Source organism: Hylaeus volcanicus, chromosome 8 (genome assembly GCF_026283585.1).
Source record: "Hylaeus volcanicus isolate JK05 chromosome 8, UHH_iyHylVolc1.0_haploid, whole genome shotgun sequence".
NCBI lineage: Eukaryota > Metazoa > Arthropoda > Insecta > Hymenoptera > Colletidae > Hylaeus > Hylaeus volcanicus.
In genome coordinates this window covers 4,119,973-4,135,958 of record NC_071983.1, presented here as the reverse complement: position 1 = coordinate 4,135,958, position 15,986 = coordinate 4,119,973, and the positions used below count along the sequence as shown (strand labels likewise).

General features: G+C 48.6%; 1 protein-coding gene across 1 annotated transcript; it reads right to left on the bottom strand.

Annotated features, from left to right (window-relative positions):
- Positions 1 to 111: 111 nt before the first annotated feature.
- Positions 112 to 1,657, bottom strand: LOC128880752 (autophagy protein 5). Its single transcript, XM_054131143.1, has 3 exons — positions 734 to 1,657; positions 334 to 659; positions 112 to 253 (listed from the first exon to the last, which is right to left on the bottom strand). The coding sequence occupies exons 1-3, from the start codon at positions 1,093 to 1,095 to the stop codon at positions 144 to 146; spliced, it is 798 nt and encodes a 265-aa protein (XP_053987118.1). The 5' UTR covers positions 1,096 to 1,657; the 3' UTR covers positions 112 to 143.
- Positions 1,658 to 15,986: the final 14,329 nt, after the last annotated feature.

Below are 15,986 nucleotides of genomic sequence, written 5' to 3'. Positions count from 1 at the left end.
CAATATTTTATAAAATAAATATATAATAAAAGACAGAGAATAACAAGATCCACGGATCTCGATGGGGGAACGGGTACAGAAGCAACGCGAACTTATGGCTTACCCAATTTTCAGCGATAGTTAATTAATTTTTTTTATATGGGTTATGACGCCAAAACTAAATGCAGAAAATTATCCGGATAGCTCAGATGTTCCGACATCCACTGCAGCGGTGTTTCCAAAGGTGGAACGATACCATGGGTGAGTACCGTAACTATAACGAAAATACGTACGACGATGAGATTAATATCGCGCATAAAAATTACGACGGATATTAAAGATATATATATTTACTCTTTTCATCATCTGGAAATACTTCGTTCAATAAATGCCTCAGAGTTTTCCTCTGACCTTCTTCATTGACTGGTTTCACAAGCTTCTGTACATATTTGTCCTCGCTTGTATAGCAACGAAAAGGTATATATTTGAAACCTTCCTCGCTGTTGCTAGCCTCCATCAGTTTACGATTTACAGACCAAAATTGATCAAACTTATCATTGAGCAGGCCAGACCACAGTTGATTGTGATCTTTCTTTTGCATACTAGACACAACTTGACTTCTGTGCTTCAATACGTCAGCTTCTTTTACGCAGGAGAGGAAATACGACTCCACGGCCTCTCTGAAATATCACCCTAATGAAGTCAAACTTATACGACATTGAAAGCAATGAAATTTTACTTTCGGTATGCTTACTTGTTTTGACAGCGCATCAATACATTTTCTGGAAATCTTTCAAAGTGAACAACGATATTCCAGGGTAGTTGTATATCATTGGAATAAATATCCAGAAGTACACCAATGGGATAATGCCATTTCAGGGGAATGCCATTGAATTCTAGCCACATTTCGTGTTCCTGTTTGCCGTCGCTTTGGACGTGTCGAATAAAATGCTTTCGTACCTTATCCGTGCACAGTGGAAAGTAACTTAACCTAGGTACCATTAGATAAAACGGATCGGGTCCTTGTAATTCGCAAATTTCCTCGGGATCGAGCGTAAAACAGACAGGAATTTTGCCATCCCAAATTTCTCTGAGTACCTCCCTATCATTCGCCATTATGCATACAAATACGATGTTTTAATTCATTCGCGCCTTCGATGACAATTCGATACTCCGAACTAAGAGGTTATGTTTTTCGTCTGCTAGACAAATTTATACGTGTCGTGGAATAACGACTCTAATAATAATATGTAATAGTACTATGAAACAATCCGATATTTCAAAGATCGAAGCACTCGATCTGACACTTCCCCGACTAACTATGTCTATATGTGTTCATGTTTCAAGATCTTAACACTTGTCGTATGTGTTTATTCTCGACATTGAGCCTGAGTGACGCATATACGACATTTGTTCAGCAATTAATGCACGGAAAATCAGTAAATATTGCGGTTAAAAATTGCTCCTGTTACTATCATTATGTTCACGAAGCAATTTTAAACGAAATAACGCAACAATATATACATAGCTTCGACTAGTTTACGAATTGACATGTATTGCAACCAACTATACTAATACTGTCATCGGAAAACGTAAAAACATTCTATGAGAGAAATACTGTAAGAATTTAAACGACTATTGCATAATAATTAATAAAAATTGCATACAGTAATGTGAAAGGAAGAAATGGGATGAGGAATATACAAATAAGGTTCAAAAACGTGTCACTCGACGGTATCGCCATCTCGCGGCCAGAGGGTCGAACTAAAATTCCGACCTCCGTACAGCGCACCACCGGGAAAGCGCCCAAGTTTGTCCTTGAATAGTTGCTCTTTTCAGCGCTAGATGGCGCCATTTGTAAACTTGGGCGTTTACCCGATAGAGGTCTCCACCACCAGGTGACGATGTCGGTATTTCTACAATATTTGCTTTTATTATATCTATTAACAAATAAGTGAGCATGCTTCGTGATATTAAAATTTGAATGAAAATCAATTCTTGACCCTTGAATCCTTTATTTTTTTTATTAAACCATACAAATGGCGCCATCTAGCGTTGAAAAGAGAAACTATTCGAGGACAAACTTGGGCGCTTTCCCGGTGGTGCGCTGTACGGAGGTCGGAATTTTAGTTCGACCCTCTGGCCGCGAGATGGCGATACCGTCGAGTGACACGTTTTTGAATAATCTACCGGGACAGGATACTTGTACATTACCGAATAAATAGCCGTTTTTAAATTTTCCATGCTTGTACGATAAGAAAAATAATATACAATACTATAAAAATATATTTAAACCACCTATATTCAAATGTGTTGCAACAGAGGTCGGAATTTAATGTTTCCAAGACGGTCTTCTATATCTGATAAAGATCAATCGCGTCATGGATCTATGTATCGATGATTTTTCTAATATCCAGAGATGTATCGTTGATATTCGACTGTGCAGTCGAATGATCGGCAATCCACTCGAGAGAAATCAAATAACCGGCACAAAAGGAAGTGAGATAATGCGCGAAAGTATCGAAGACACGCGCTGACATCAAATATAAACAACCGAGGCAGATTTCTTATCAGTTAAGCGTAGATATCGGGCTGCCGAACGTATTATCAGACGAACCTTTGAACTTTGAGAGGGCAGAAAGAAAAAATCACACTCTCTCTCCCTCGGTGGCGATAAAAGTCCTGTAATCGCTTCGTTCCGTCTGCTTAGACACCCATGCGCGTACCGTGACGTCAATTAGGCTCCCTATTAAGTCGTAATGCAGCTAGCTGCCGCACCTGACGTTCAATCTACTGAAAACAAATCTGTACCAAACTCCTGCATAACGCGAGTTTCCACGACGTGTAATATATCGATGTTTATCGATAATCTTATCGGGTAGTAGCATCCCCACTGTGCCTGCCAACAGAAAAATACAGCGGCACTCGATCGTGCCGATCCATTTATTTACTTCGGACGGTGAAAGAATCTGCGTTGGTCGTTCGTTATCTGGCTCCCGGTTATCGGTCCTAGTTTTTTTCCTCGCGATCGGTATTTGTTATCGTTCGATCTGGTAATAACTAGCGCGCGTTACGTAGAAATTGCTAACTACTGCCCGATATATATCATCAATTTTGCGCACAGCTGCACTCGGTACCACGTGTGGATTGCCTTTGCGCGGTGCTCCCGTCTCCTCAGATAGGTTGACCTGGCTGACAGCTTTGTACCGATAAACGAAGGCTCGCGATAAATTAACATTACAAACACTGCTCGGAGACGAAAGAGCGCGCCGATAGGGGGTGAAAATTACTTCACCCGGGAGATGAATGCTTTCTAGAGACCTTTGATCGTCGCGATGCTTACGAATCGAAGTAAATCTTACGGGTGCATCGAGAACACGTGTCCACTTTCCTAAGGTGTAATAAAGTTCTGAAACAACCCCCTCGATGTTCGAAACGCACTCCCTTCGAGCTTCTACGCTTTGCAGGAAAGGTGCCTTCGTTTTCGGGGATGATCACGTTTCGTACCCATCGATATTGTTCGCAAAACTCGAATGTGCGCGGCAGGATCAAGATGTTCGATAACCAAGGCAAACAAGAATTCCCACGCGCTAATAGCAAATTAATCTGGGGTCGTCGATTCGACGAGTTTATTCTTGGAGGCAGTTGGCGGCGAACGTCTTCGGCCGATAAATGCAAGAAAAAATGATCCGGAATCGGAGATCAATAAGAAAAAGGAGAGCGTCTGGTATCCGTAGACAATAGCAATCATCGCGGAGAGTGCATCGACTATCTTTCGAGAGCGTCGAGCTAATCTGCGCGAGCGCAACAAAACCGTATCGAAGTTAGCGCTGAAGTTAATTAGCGAACAATTGCCAAGAAGCGAACACTAGTTTCATCGCGAGTTCGAGATACTTCGAATCGGAGATTGGCGAAATTTTATCCGAATAAAAAAATGAAGAAATAATATTTATTACAATGTTACAGTGTTTTTAGTTCTAGGCAACGCGTGACTAGATTATTTCTGCTGTTTCACTGCTAGAGCTAGTTGTAATATTGTCATTAGCATTTACGACGCTATTATCGCTTAGGTCGCATTACAAATTTGTGTCATCGCTGCGACTGTATGCACCGTTATCGCCGCACACTCGTATTATTTTATACCTCTAACGGATATGTTAAAATTCTCATTACTCGGTATAGCGTACGTTGCGATATTTCGAGTCGGATCCTCTTATCTTGAGCTTCCTTCTACGCCATCTTGTACTACGAGTTCTTTCAAGATATCGAGGGTTCCAAAAGAATAAGGTCTCGAATCGTGGATGACTCGTTTCCACGATGGTTTCGAATGTTTCGGAGGTCTTTGAAACGTCGCGAGAGGACATGCCGTTTCGTAAGGGGTGAGTCGTTTCTAGTGGAACAGCCTATACATCGAAAGTGGAACGAGCAACGGATAATATAATTATCGAAAACTAGCGCAGATTACGATTTCGGTACGAATTTGACGCTCCGATGCTATCGCTTCTTTCGTTCGCTCCTCGGAGGCTTATAATAGCGAGATTCGAAAGACGCATCCGGTGCGTTCCGTGCCTACGCCGCTCTCTTCACCTATCCTATCCCGTTTTTGACCTCGTTTCGCCCTCGTTTTCGCGATAAAAGCGGGCAAGGGGACAACGAGAAAAGAGAGGAGAAGCTATCGCAGCGAATAAAAAGCATTTCGTCCGCGGCGATGTCGGTTGCAATAAAAGTTTAATTTATACGGCAACCTTCGACCCCGGTAAATGGCTCGCAGCTATCTTTACGTAAGCCTCGACGACGAGGAACGCGATGACTGAAAGTAAACGAAGCGAACCTACGAAGTCCGATGAATGCACTCCGGAGTAGGTGACCGTTCGTCTAATAGTTTACGAATACATCGAGTTTTATCGACGACGATCGTTTCGACGATTTCGTCTAGCGCGGTCGTCGAATCGTTTCGTTGCATTTCGGAGTCGAAACGAATTCGAAACGATGTCCAGTGACGCGTCGACGCGACGGGAACGTCACCGCGGTGTGTATGAGCCGTCGCTTCCGGTCTCCTGGTACCGGAACTGCACGCACGGCCGGCTCGCTGTCGCGACGAGGTTGCTCCGCTTGCGGTGGTACTCGCCCAAAGTCATTTCACGCCCGACGAAGCGCGGAAACAGGCGTTTACTCGAGATTTTCGTTCATAAATCAAGTCGAGTAAGCTTTCATGCTTCGACCCCGCCTCCTCGTTCTCCGCGCCCTGAAACTGTCGTCCGTCACGGGGTCGATTCGCCCTCGGCGGGGGGAAGGGTTGTCCCCTGCCATTCGAGATTTAATCGATGTCCATATTCACCGAGATCGCGCATGGAAATTATCGATACGCCGGAAACGGAAGGGTTGGAATCACGACCCGATTCCGCCACGTCATATGGCCGGAATCTCGAAAACGGAAGTTGCGTGCGGCAACTTGGCGCGAGTCGAAAGGATCGAGAGAAAACGAGTCCTGACGTACAATTGGAACTCGTCTACTAAAGAAAATATTTACTTTCGATGAACGGATCGGTACCCAACGTCCGAATCTGGAAATGGCTTTTCCCATGGTTGTCGTTATTTATGCTTCCTCGAAGGAATGCCACGGTACCGGGTACACGCGAGCCGTGGAAAGCCTCGCCAGACGCGGTATTATTTTGATTTAAAAGAAATCAGCAGGTGACCGTCGACAGACGGGTAGCGAGTGTCGAGATCCAGAGGCACCTCTACCTGTTTCGGATCATTTTCGATGTTATCCCCGCAACATATGCCCGACAAGGGGCAGATGGTAAAAAAGTGTTGAACCAAGCGGCATCGCGCGACACGGGACAGTTTAAAGGGACGATGCTGCGTCGAACCCAGCCATCGATCGCTGTTCTCCGAATCGTTCGTCGCGTAGTGGCGAAGTTAGAATTATCGTCGCTGTCTCATACTTTCTCTGTACTACTACCTGACTGTACAAAAAAAAAAAAAAAAGACTAAACAGGTAAAAACGCGCAGACGTTAGCGTCACCTCGCGTCGTTAAGACCGCGAAGCATCGTTGTTGCTCCCCACGATTATCCGTACCCCTCGACCGGGCATCCACGGTAGAACGCGCGCTTTCGAGGCTTAAACGATCTTCGAAAGTGAATACATCACCGGGGGGCGCGTCTTCTCTTCGTTCGGATGAAAAACTTGGAAAGATATCTTCGTCTCTTCGTCTAGCCTCCGTGGCACAGCTGCCAACCAGCCACGTAATTTCCCTCGAGCGAGACGATGCTTTAGAGCCGATAAGTGGCACTTACTTCCTCGTTTAACGAGCTCTGGGACCATTTGCGCTCGAGCACTCGTAACCGGGACTACGCCTAGTTCGAGACTTTGACCTCACCGTCGCGAGAGAAAAAATGGTAAACGTCTTCCGCGGTTGCAAACTTGACTTTGGAGACGAGCGATTTTTTCAAGTTACGTCTCGCATTTTTCTTTCGGACATCTATTCTTTCCAAAGTTTTTCTGGATGGGATGGTAAGGCGGATAGCTCCGAAGCGCGTGATTAACGACCTGCATCTCGTGACCGCAAACTCGTTTGCTGTTTTGCGCGATGCTCGGCCCGAAAAGGAAAGCAAATCAGTGCCGTAACATCTGCGCAAACGATCTCGCGCCGAGATAACGAAGACGTCGAGTTAATCGACGGAAGTCGTGCAACTTTGCGCCTCGAAATAAGTCCGTCGTTCCGCCTATCCGTCTACCGACGCGCGAGCATCGAAGCTACTTAATCGCCGCGGTTCTAATTCGTCCGTTGGTCCAGGCTCGAATTCGGCCGTTGCTGGGACAGGAAACGAGAGAAAATTTATGATGAGGACGGGACGATCGAGCGAGGCCCTCGGAGAGAAGGATGACGGCTCCGTCCCACCTGTACGTACACACGGCCGTACCCGTACCGTGTGCGACACGCGCTCGTTCCCGGTACCATAGTCCCAGCTGCCGTATCGCCGCGCTCTAGCTCGAGGAGAAAGGAACGTACAGGTGCGATCGTTAACTCAATTGAACTTTGATAAGTAGAAACATAAAAACGTGCATTTATCGAGGCGATACAAGACGGCTTTATCATCGTGGTTCGTTACCGATTCCAGACATGGTTCGTTGAAACGCGACGCGGCCGCGCGACACGGGCGGAATTTATTCGCGACGCGAGAAATTATAACGCCCCCAGGTTTTTTCTTCTTTTCCTCGCGAATCAAAGACGGCCGAATATTCGATAACGCGAGTTCGGAACCACGCGAGCTGATATAGGGTTTTAAAGAAATCCAGTTGTTTCGCATCTGGATTCGAGACATAGTCTGCGGTCTCGGTGGAACTTTTCCAAAGAGTTTCCGCGTTCGAGAGCCTTTAGATCTGCGCACGGGGCGCGGTTGCGGTGGATGGCAAACGGAACAACGAACGGAAATCCGGGAAGACAACGAAAAGAAGAAAGGTTCGGAGCGCAGGACGTGTGCGCGCGGTCGCCCGGCGCTCGTGTGTGGGACAACGTGTCATTAAATCGAGAAAACACTTGCGCCGCCTGCACTTGCCGTCCAGGAAGGAGCACCACCTGACAGTAGCCATGGCACAGGGTGGATACTCAACGGTCAGAAACGTACCGGGCGCGTAGCGATTCCGAGGGTAACTTCGACTGGAGGCCCGGTTCGATAGATGATCGATAATGAGACGCAGGTGTTTCGCCTCCGCTTTGTGCCCGCGCGCTCTTCCTCGCTTCTTTTCGTACACCTTTCCGCTCCGCCCTTTCTCGCTTTTATCCTTCTCGTCCGGACATCGTTAGGATTTTACGTAATCATCGTGTTCGTCGGATCGACGTATCGTCTCGAAACCCGTTGGATTCGATCTTTCTTTGGAGAAGACCTCGACTCTCGGGGGGTCTACGATTGTTACCAGAATATACCGTGGTTCTAAATGGGATCTACCTCCTACGAGCGAGAGATTTACGAAAATTTCACCCCCGAAGCGCGAGACGTTCCACGACGTCGAGAAGCGTTTAAAAGACGAAAAGGACGAGGCTGTCGTCGCGGTTGACGCAGGAGGCAACGGGTTCGCCGGCTTGGAAATATTCAGCCGGGTCTACCGACTGTTTCTTTCTTGCCGTATGGCATTGTGCTGTCGCGGGAAGACGGAGGACGGGCTCCTTCCTCCACGGTGTACACGGCGAGCGTGGGCCAGCTCCGTGGGGTGGGAGCCGAGGGATGGTGGTGGTGGCGATGATGGCGATGGGCCGTGGTGGTGGTGGCGCTCGAAGAAAACGACGGTTGAAAGTCGCCCGGTTTCTCGTGTGGGACCTTCAGGTGGACGTGAAACTTTTTAGCTCTCCACGGCACTCTCGAAGCAGCTCGGGGTGTGCACCTGCTATACACCTGTTGGCCGTTGCTACTCCTGCTGGCCGTCGTGAAACAAATGCGACCTCGCTCATTCCGTATTCGACTTCTAGGCCCGTCCGTTAGAAGGAAAATCGTTTCGACCTTCTTCGCGGGAACACGATACGTACCCTACGGTTTCTTCGAATATGCGTCGCGACTTTTTCAAGCGTTATTCGGTGCTTCCGAATCGGAATATTTTATTTCTACACGTAAAGTACATACCCATGCGACATTTATCATTCTGAAATACATTACTTTGTTCGCCACGATTAACATTATCCCTACTATCGTAGGATCGGTACGCTCAAAGTACCACGCAAAAATAAAATATCGAGTTCCGCTACAAGTATTTCATGCATTTTTGTAGAGAGGGAACGGTATCAGCAAAGAAGTACGCAAGAAGACGAACCTCGTAATTCGACTATACGGTGGCGAGAGGATGGTAAGACCACGAGGATCAGGACGAAGAGAACGAAGAAACTCGAGGAAAAGAAGAAGGAGAAGGAGAAGGAGGAGGAAGGCCTGATACACTTTTAATACGGGACCGAAAGAGCCCCCTGCACAGCAGGTGCACCGCAGGTGATTCTGCTCGTCTTTCTCTTACCAGGCTAGCTTCCTCTCGTGACTCCTCGACCGGCGTGCACCCTGCGTACGCGATCTCCCACAGTGGTGGACTCGTCTTTTTTTCCGCGAGGAGCACACAAGGCGATCCTTTTTCGAGCCCACCTCCCCTTCTGTCTGTCGGGGATCGAGGAGCGAGGATTCGATCGCGACGGTTGCGTCGGTCGCTTAGATCTTCCGCAGGGAGCGGATTTGGCGCTTTCGAGTAGAATCGATCGCGATATACACATACGTGGCATATCGTAATTTTGCAACGTTCTTGTCTATATATAGGATTATAGTTATAGCCTCCGTAGTTTCGAGTGACGCGGCGAGAGTCGAGTGGAACATCCCCGAAGGAGTCGGCTCCAAAGAACGTTGCCTCGTCAGCGACGCGTGGGAAAGTCGAAGGGCGCCAACCGTTTTCGAGATGCCGACCAGAGACGCTGGGGGTGGCAGCGTAATTGATACAGTTCGTAGGACCGTGTTTGAATTTCATTATGGTCCTGACGTCACCTCGGGATCCATTCCGCTTCACCGGCTCGTTCACTCGAACGATCAGGAATCCGCTAACCGGGTTCGTCCGTGGTCAACGACGGTCTCACGGCGAGAAGGTGCATCGCTCGCTTGGACTTCCTCGAACGTTAGACGGAAAATAATCGCATGAGAAAGTGCGGAGCAAAAAAGGATGCGACTCTTTTCGTAACTTTCGCCCTTACCCTCTACCGCGAAAAAAGTCGCGAATTAACCGTCGCGAAAGCCATCGATTTTTCGTAAAGAACTCGCAGATCGAATGTTCGCGCCGGTCGAACCTCCGAAACAAATGAACATCAACGTTCGACAAAAAGGTGACACAATTACGGAGCAGGCGCGTGCGCGCACCAAATTCCGTGGGTTTTCTTTCGGAGCAGCGGAATTCTGTCCTGGTGTGTGCGCGTGAGATGTCCGTTGCACGCGAATCGAACGACGACGCGGCTCATTGTCCGTCATCCCTCACCTGCTGTACGATGAAGAAATTCCGACAAAGAACAGCACAGGTGCCATTCCTTCTTTTGTGACAATGTTGCAAAAGTGTCTGCAGCGTGTACAACGTCTTCCCAACGTGTCTTTATACAGAATTACTCCGAAGTTATGTCACGTTTGGTCCCAGCTTGTACCGTAATTGGGAAATGTCTGCGGGTCCTAGTGCAGACGTTTTCTCTCGTATCGGCGCGTTACCGACTGACTGAAACCGAGTTCGAAGCGTCGCGAGTCGAGTATAACTGTAGCCCGTTCACCCCGGACCGTGGTCGCGCGGTTGCGTAACCATCGAACGCCAAAAAATGCTCGCGTCCACGGTGGTCTCGATGCTCCTCTCGAAGGTTTCGTTAAGCCTTTCAACGGAAACGCTCCGAGATTAACGCCTCGTCCCACGAGAGGCAATATGCCCGCGAGTAATTGCGTCTTTAATCAAGAAGAACTCCCCATCCCTTCCCATTCCACCGGCAGTCGCGAGGGCTAAGCGGTCCGCGTCGACTAATTACAGGCAAGGTCAAGCGTAGTCGAGCCGATACGGCTCGAGAAGGCGAAACGCGCGTGTCAGAAGCGCGCAAGCTGCACGCTGCGCTGGACGCTCGGAGCGCAGTCAACGGACCCCCATAAAAGAGCGGCGCAGCTGGATTTTTTTCGCAAAAATCCCGGCCGTGTGTGCGGGGGCATGTGGTCGACTCGATGAGAGACAGTCGCGAAGAGGAAGAGAAACGCAGGAGGAGAAGGAGAAGAAGGAAGCCTCGAGAGCGGGCAGAACCGATGGAGGAAGAAACGAGCTCCGTGGCGAACCAGAGGCCCGACGAAGAAGGACGCGAAGAAACGAAGGAAGAAGAGCAGCGGTGTCGGGCGGAGGTGAAGGAGGATAGCCATGCGGCAAGGTGCTGCCAAGGTGGCGGTTAGGGCAGCTGATCTTCGAATAGCAGCAGGTGAATGCGAAGAAGCTCGCGCTGGTGGAAGGAGCGAGATAGGAGGAGGATGGCTGGTAGTTGCGGTAGATGCGCCGCTGGCCCTGCGGAGGAGGAGGACGAGGAGGTGGTATCCACGCGTGCATAAAAGGTGTTTCGTTATTGTTACCAGCCGCGCGCGAGCTGCAGGTCTCGTGGATTTATTAATCTTGTTTTCGTGGCAACGGGTTCTCGTCGCGCCGCCAACCGATCGGAACCAACGCCCGAACGCACCTCGCCGCTTATCGTTTTCGATTTGCATCTCGTCTACCGCGCTCGACAACCACGATCGTCCATCCGGCGACTTCGCGACTTCGCTGATTCACCCAAACAGCGGTTCTACGAACGATTCCTACGAAAATAGGAATCTTCCCCCTTCGGTTACCGTTTTCGTAGATTTCCGAACTACGCTTTGGAGAAGATCGACTTTGTTCGTGTAAAGGTAGCCATCCCCCGGTTTTCCATTCACGATCCCGTTATCGGCGCAGCAGCACGGGCGCGGCGGTCAATGAAATACGCGTCTCGCGCGAACACGGTGATGAATTTATGACCGGTTTCACGGCGCGAAAAGGCCCTCGATGCTCCTGGCCGCGCGTGCACGTACTCGATCAACGACATTCTTTCCCATGCCGTGAGTCTTCCGCGGACGCCGCGAAGGACGAATCGACGCGGAGGGATGGGAAAACGCGGCGATCGGTGATCCTGGAAGCCTTTTTTCCCCCCGTTGGTTGCGGTTTCTGGGCCGAGGCGTCTCTCGAAACTTATCTGTTACGCAATCGCTGCCACTGAATGCACCGAACCCCCTTCGGAGTTGCGTGTTTAAGGTCCCCGCGCTGCTCTCGTCTCTTTTCACGCTGCGCAACGAAATGGTTCAAATGGGAAGCGATACTTTTTCATGTCCGAGTTAATAAACGTTCGGTTATCCGCCGATATAAGGCGCTCCCGCATCGTTCGCTTTTACGTGGTCGCTGTCGAGTCCGTTGCGGTTCCTAACAATCGAGACGTCGCGCGTTTCGGTTTACCAGTTTAAGGACGAAGGTTTCGAACTGATTCTCGGATAAAAGAATTCTTTTCCGTTTCTCTGAAGAAGTCTTAAGAACGTAATTGCCAGCTATCACGGAGTAATTCGAAAAATTGGAAGGATCGCGGGACTTTGCGCCGCATTCCCCGCCTGGGCTTATACTTTACTTTTGGCGAAATGTCTTTTACGAAGAGACGTAAAAAAATCGATTCTTTTAGCTTCGAAAGTGTTTTATCTTCCTACGCGTTTGTAAGAAGTTGCTCGAATAACGAGCGAAAGTCAAACGGTCGGAAAAATAATCTCGAGGGAGTATACCGGTGATCGTTGGAGCATCTATTTCCTTGCGGTCACCGACTCGCACCTACGCCTTCTCCCCCTCTGGAAAGAAATAGCAAGGGGGGCGGGCGTCGCGCGTAGGACCGTATAACTTCCTTGCGAACGCTCGGTTCCCATGTCTTCGCCTGTTTATGGGGCTTTCCGTTGTCGCCGCTTCCCATGGACTTCCTAAACATTGACTTCCTCGAAGGAACCGGCGAGAAGCGGCAGATGGCCTATTAATTCGACGGCCACGAAGGAACCGCCGCCACCTTCGTGCCGAGGGCACCCTATACACCGCAACATGGCCAGGGAACACCACCGGCCTTCTTCCCACAAGTGCGTGCACTTGTTCTGCCCATCTCCGACCGTTAAGTTTCACAGATTCCCCCGGCCACCTTACGTTTCGGTAGTTTCACGGCAACGGTTAGGGGCCCGTCTTCGCTTCGATGCTCGCCACGATATTTTCAGTTGTTTAATTCTACTCTCGCTACTTTTACTATACGTTTAATCGTTGGCGTAATGTACCAAGCTGATTATAAAATTTTTACTTACCTTTTACTTACCTCGTTGCTGTTAATGGCGTAGCCTCGTCATTTCTTCGTCCGCGTTCGAGTCGATTTCCGCGGCTCCGTGTCCGTTGGAAGCTGCCAATACCAGCGATAACGGATGAAAACGACGACGATAGATCGTCTTTTTTAATAGCTTTGCGGCAGTTGCGAAATTCTGTGATAGTAGAAGCTAGAAAACATCGGTTGCCTCGATTTCTTTGCACTTTCTCGACGAGGACGCGGACGCTACGAGAGAGGAGAGGAAAGACGACAACCCGGCGGGGAAAACTATCGATAACTTCAGCGGAATTCGCGTTAAAGGTTAACCGCGGAACGAACCGCGTCGATCGGAGAAATCGTCGACCGCCTCGTACGCTCTTACGCAATCGGATCTACTATTATGCAATTACTTTTCGCGCTCGCCGTTTCGTCGGCTGCATCCCCGACCGCGATTTGCAAGGCGTGGGTCAATTATGTTGCCGCTAGCGATGGGACCGATCCACTGACACGCTCTTGGTTGACATTTCTCGTAATCTCGATATCGAATAGCAGATTCAACTAAAACTATGCGGTAACTAGTCCACGGTTGCAGATTACTCGAGTAACTTGGTGCGACATCGCACGATTCTTTAAAAGCTACCATTTCCGCCAGCGATGTTATCGTTGGACGATCGTTGCCGAGTCTCGAACGAGGAAGCAGTCGAAAATTCTCGTAGCGAGCGAAGGTGACCAACTCCGCATTTTTAGCGCGACCGGGCATACCGGAAAAACGACCTCAGCCTCCGGACTACGTAAGATCCAAGATCGGATGCTTAACTACCTGGCGCCAATGCGTTCTTCCCCGACGAAGCAGCTACGGAAGGCCACGGCCGTCGTTGTCCCCGGCAATCCTGCGGTTGATGGAAGGACCGAATGAATCGGTGGAACGAAATAACGCGATCGGCAGGGAGCGGTGGGTTAAAAGGAGAAAGGGAAAACGGAGAAGGCAAGAGAGCCGGCGAAAGGAAATGGGACAGAAACAAAGGAGAGGAGAAAGGGAGAGCATTAGAAGGGTACGCGATAGGATCTAGCAGGGCTCCCGTCTTCAGCGTGACTGGTAAAGGGCTCGGACCTTCGGTAGACGGTCTTTGTTAATCGCCGACCGGCCAGATCGCATTTACAAGTATACACAGACCTCTTTCGACCATTGTTTTGACGTACAATTACGATCTCTAGTTTTTTTTTTGTTTCTTCTCCTTTGCGGTTGTCAGACTACAGTCATCCGATTCCGAGGAGAACTGTGATTACGGAAGCCGGCTTTCCACGAGTTACGGGAAATTAGAACCGTACGATTCGAACGTTCCTCTATCTCGCGAACAGCGGTGCACAACCATTTTCTCGAGCGGGTATTATACAATTTATTTTAGCAAATACCCATTCGAGAGTTTTTTCGATTAATCCTTCGATTCCTGCAAGCACCTACGAGTGTCGTAGCAAAAAAGTTAAAAGCACAGACAGATCTTGAGAACGAAAGGATCGAATTGGTTGGCAAGCCAAACTTTGCGCATCTCTGCTTTAACTTCTCCCCGTAGATGGCATCTCTGCCGAAGGAAAATAATAATAATAATGGATAGTTTCCGAGCTCGCGGAAGGTAAATTATCGTCGAACCGTTGCGGTAGAAAAATTTCGACATTTTAAGACGTCAGGGGAAGCCTTAGATTGACCACGGCAGGTGGTAACTATAACCACGTTCGACGATAACTTCGCTCGATAATTGTCTACCGCGTTTCATACCAGACAAACCTGAGAGAATTATAAACGAAGCGCCGCCCAGTGAATAATAAGAAGAAAGAAACAAAAGGGACACTCGGAACGTGTTACACCATCGAGCTTCATTGACCATGAGAATACTTTTTATAATTGAAAGTAACTGGATATCGTCGCTATAGTTGGCAGACAAGAGAGGGGGAGGGAGGGCGACATGGCAAATATCGAAAAAAAGTAATTAACTGGTTCGAGACCTCGGAACAGGTGTTGCACGCAAATTACAGTTTAACGTGTCTACTTCGGTGACAGATAATATCGATGAATGCGAAATGGCTCATATTTTTAAACCGTTTCAAATTTCACGGAAACGTTTCGTACGCACAATCTGATAATTACGTAACTCGTCTGGTTGTTCACAAAGTAACGCTGTTATTTTTCTAACGTGTTCTTTAAACGAAACGAGATATTCGACCCGACGTTTAGAGAGTTCCGAGACCGAGAACGCTGGAAGCATCTTTGTACTCGAATATTAAGGAAAGCCATTACATGGGATGACCCGATACTAGCCCTTTCGATACGTTTAGTCGAACAATGCAAACGGTTCTCTAAAACGACACTAAAGCCGCAGGAACCTCTCGCGAGGTCCATAAAATTTGACGACACCAAGGTGCACTCGCGTCCGCGGCAACCCGATGGGAAGACCCTGTAAAAAAAGCCTCCGCAAGGGAACTGGTTGGCGTCTCCGTACAATGGCGGGTGGGATTACGTAGGCGCCCCTGGGACCCCTATTCAGAATCAGTCTCCTCGAATAGAATCTCGAAAAGGATACGGTGTGCTTGCCCTCGCGGTGTTCGTATCTTCTCGCGCACCCACGCGTGCAGCGCAACTTTTTTTCAAAAAAAAAAAAAAAAAAAAAAAAACATTAATAAAAAAAACGTAGAGAGGAATGGGAAGAGTAACGGTAAAGGAAAGGTGTCGCGTGACAACATAAGTTTCGCTGCGGCTGCTAAACATTTGCAACGACGAAAATAAATTCGCGTCGACTGACAAGCGAATCGACTACCACTCGGTGGCGACGCGGTTTAAGGCGTACGCTGTACGTATGCAATTAAACGTAACTTTCGCGACAGGAGAACAAGTCGAACAGTTTCAACGATATCGCAAAGATGTATCCGACGATTCGTATCGAACGTATATATAACAAACGATCGTTCCTTTTCTCGTTGTCATAACTTATTTGCGTAATACCGAACCGACCAATATAAAAGGGAATTCCGATAGAAATTACCGGATATAAGTGCCGAAGTCGGACGCGGTTGACGATGTCGATCAATCCCGTCGAAAGATGACCGTGCAATGCCATTGGGAGTCGTTTCCATCGGCGCGTCAGAGCCGTCTCC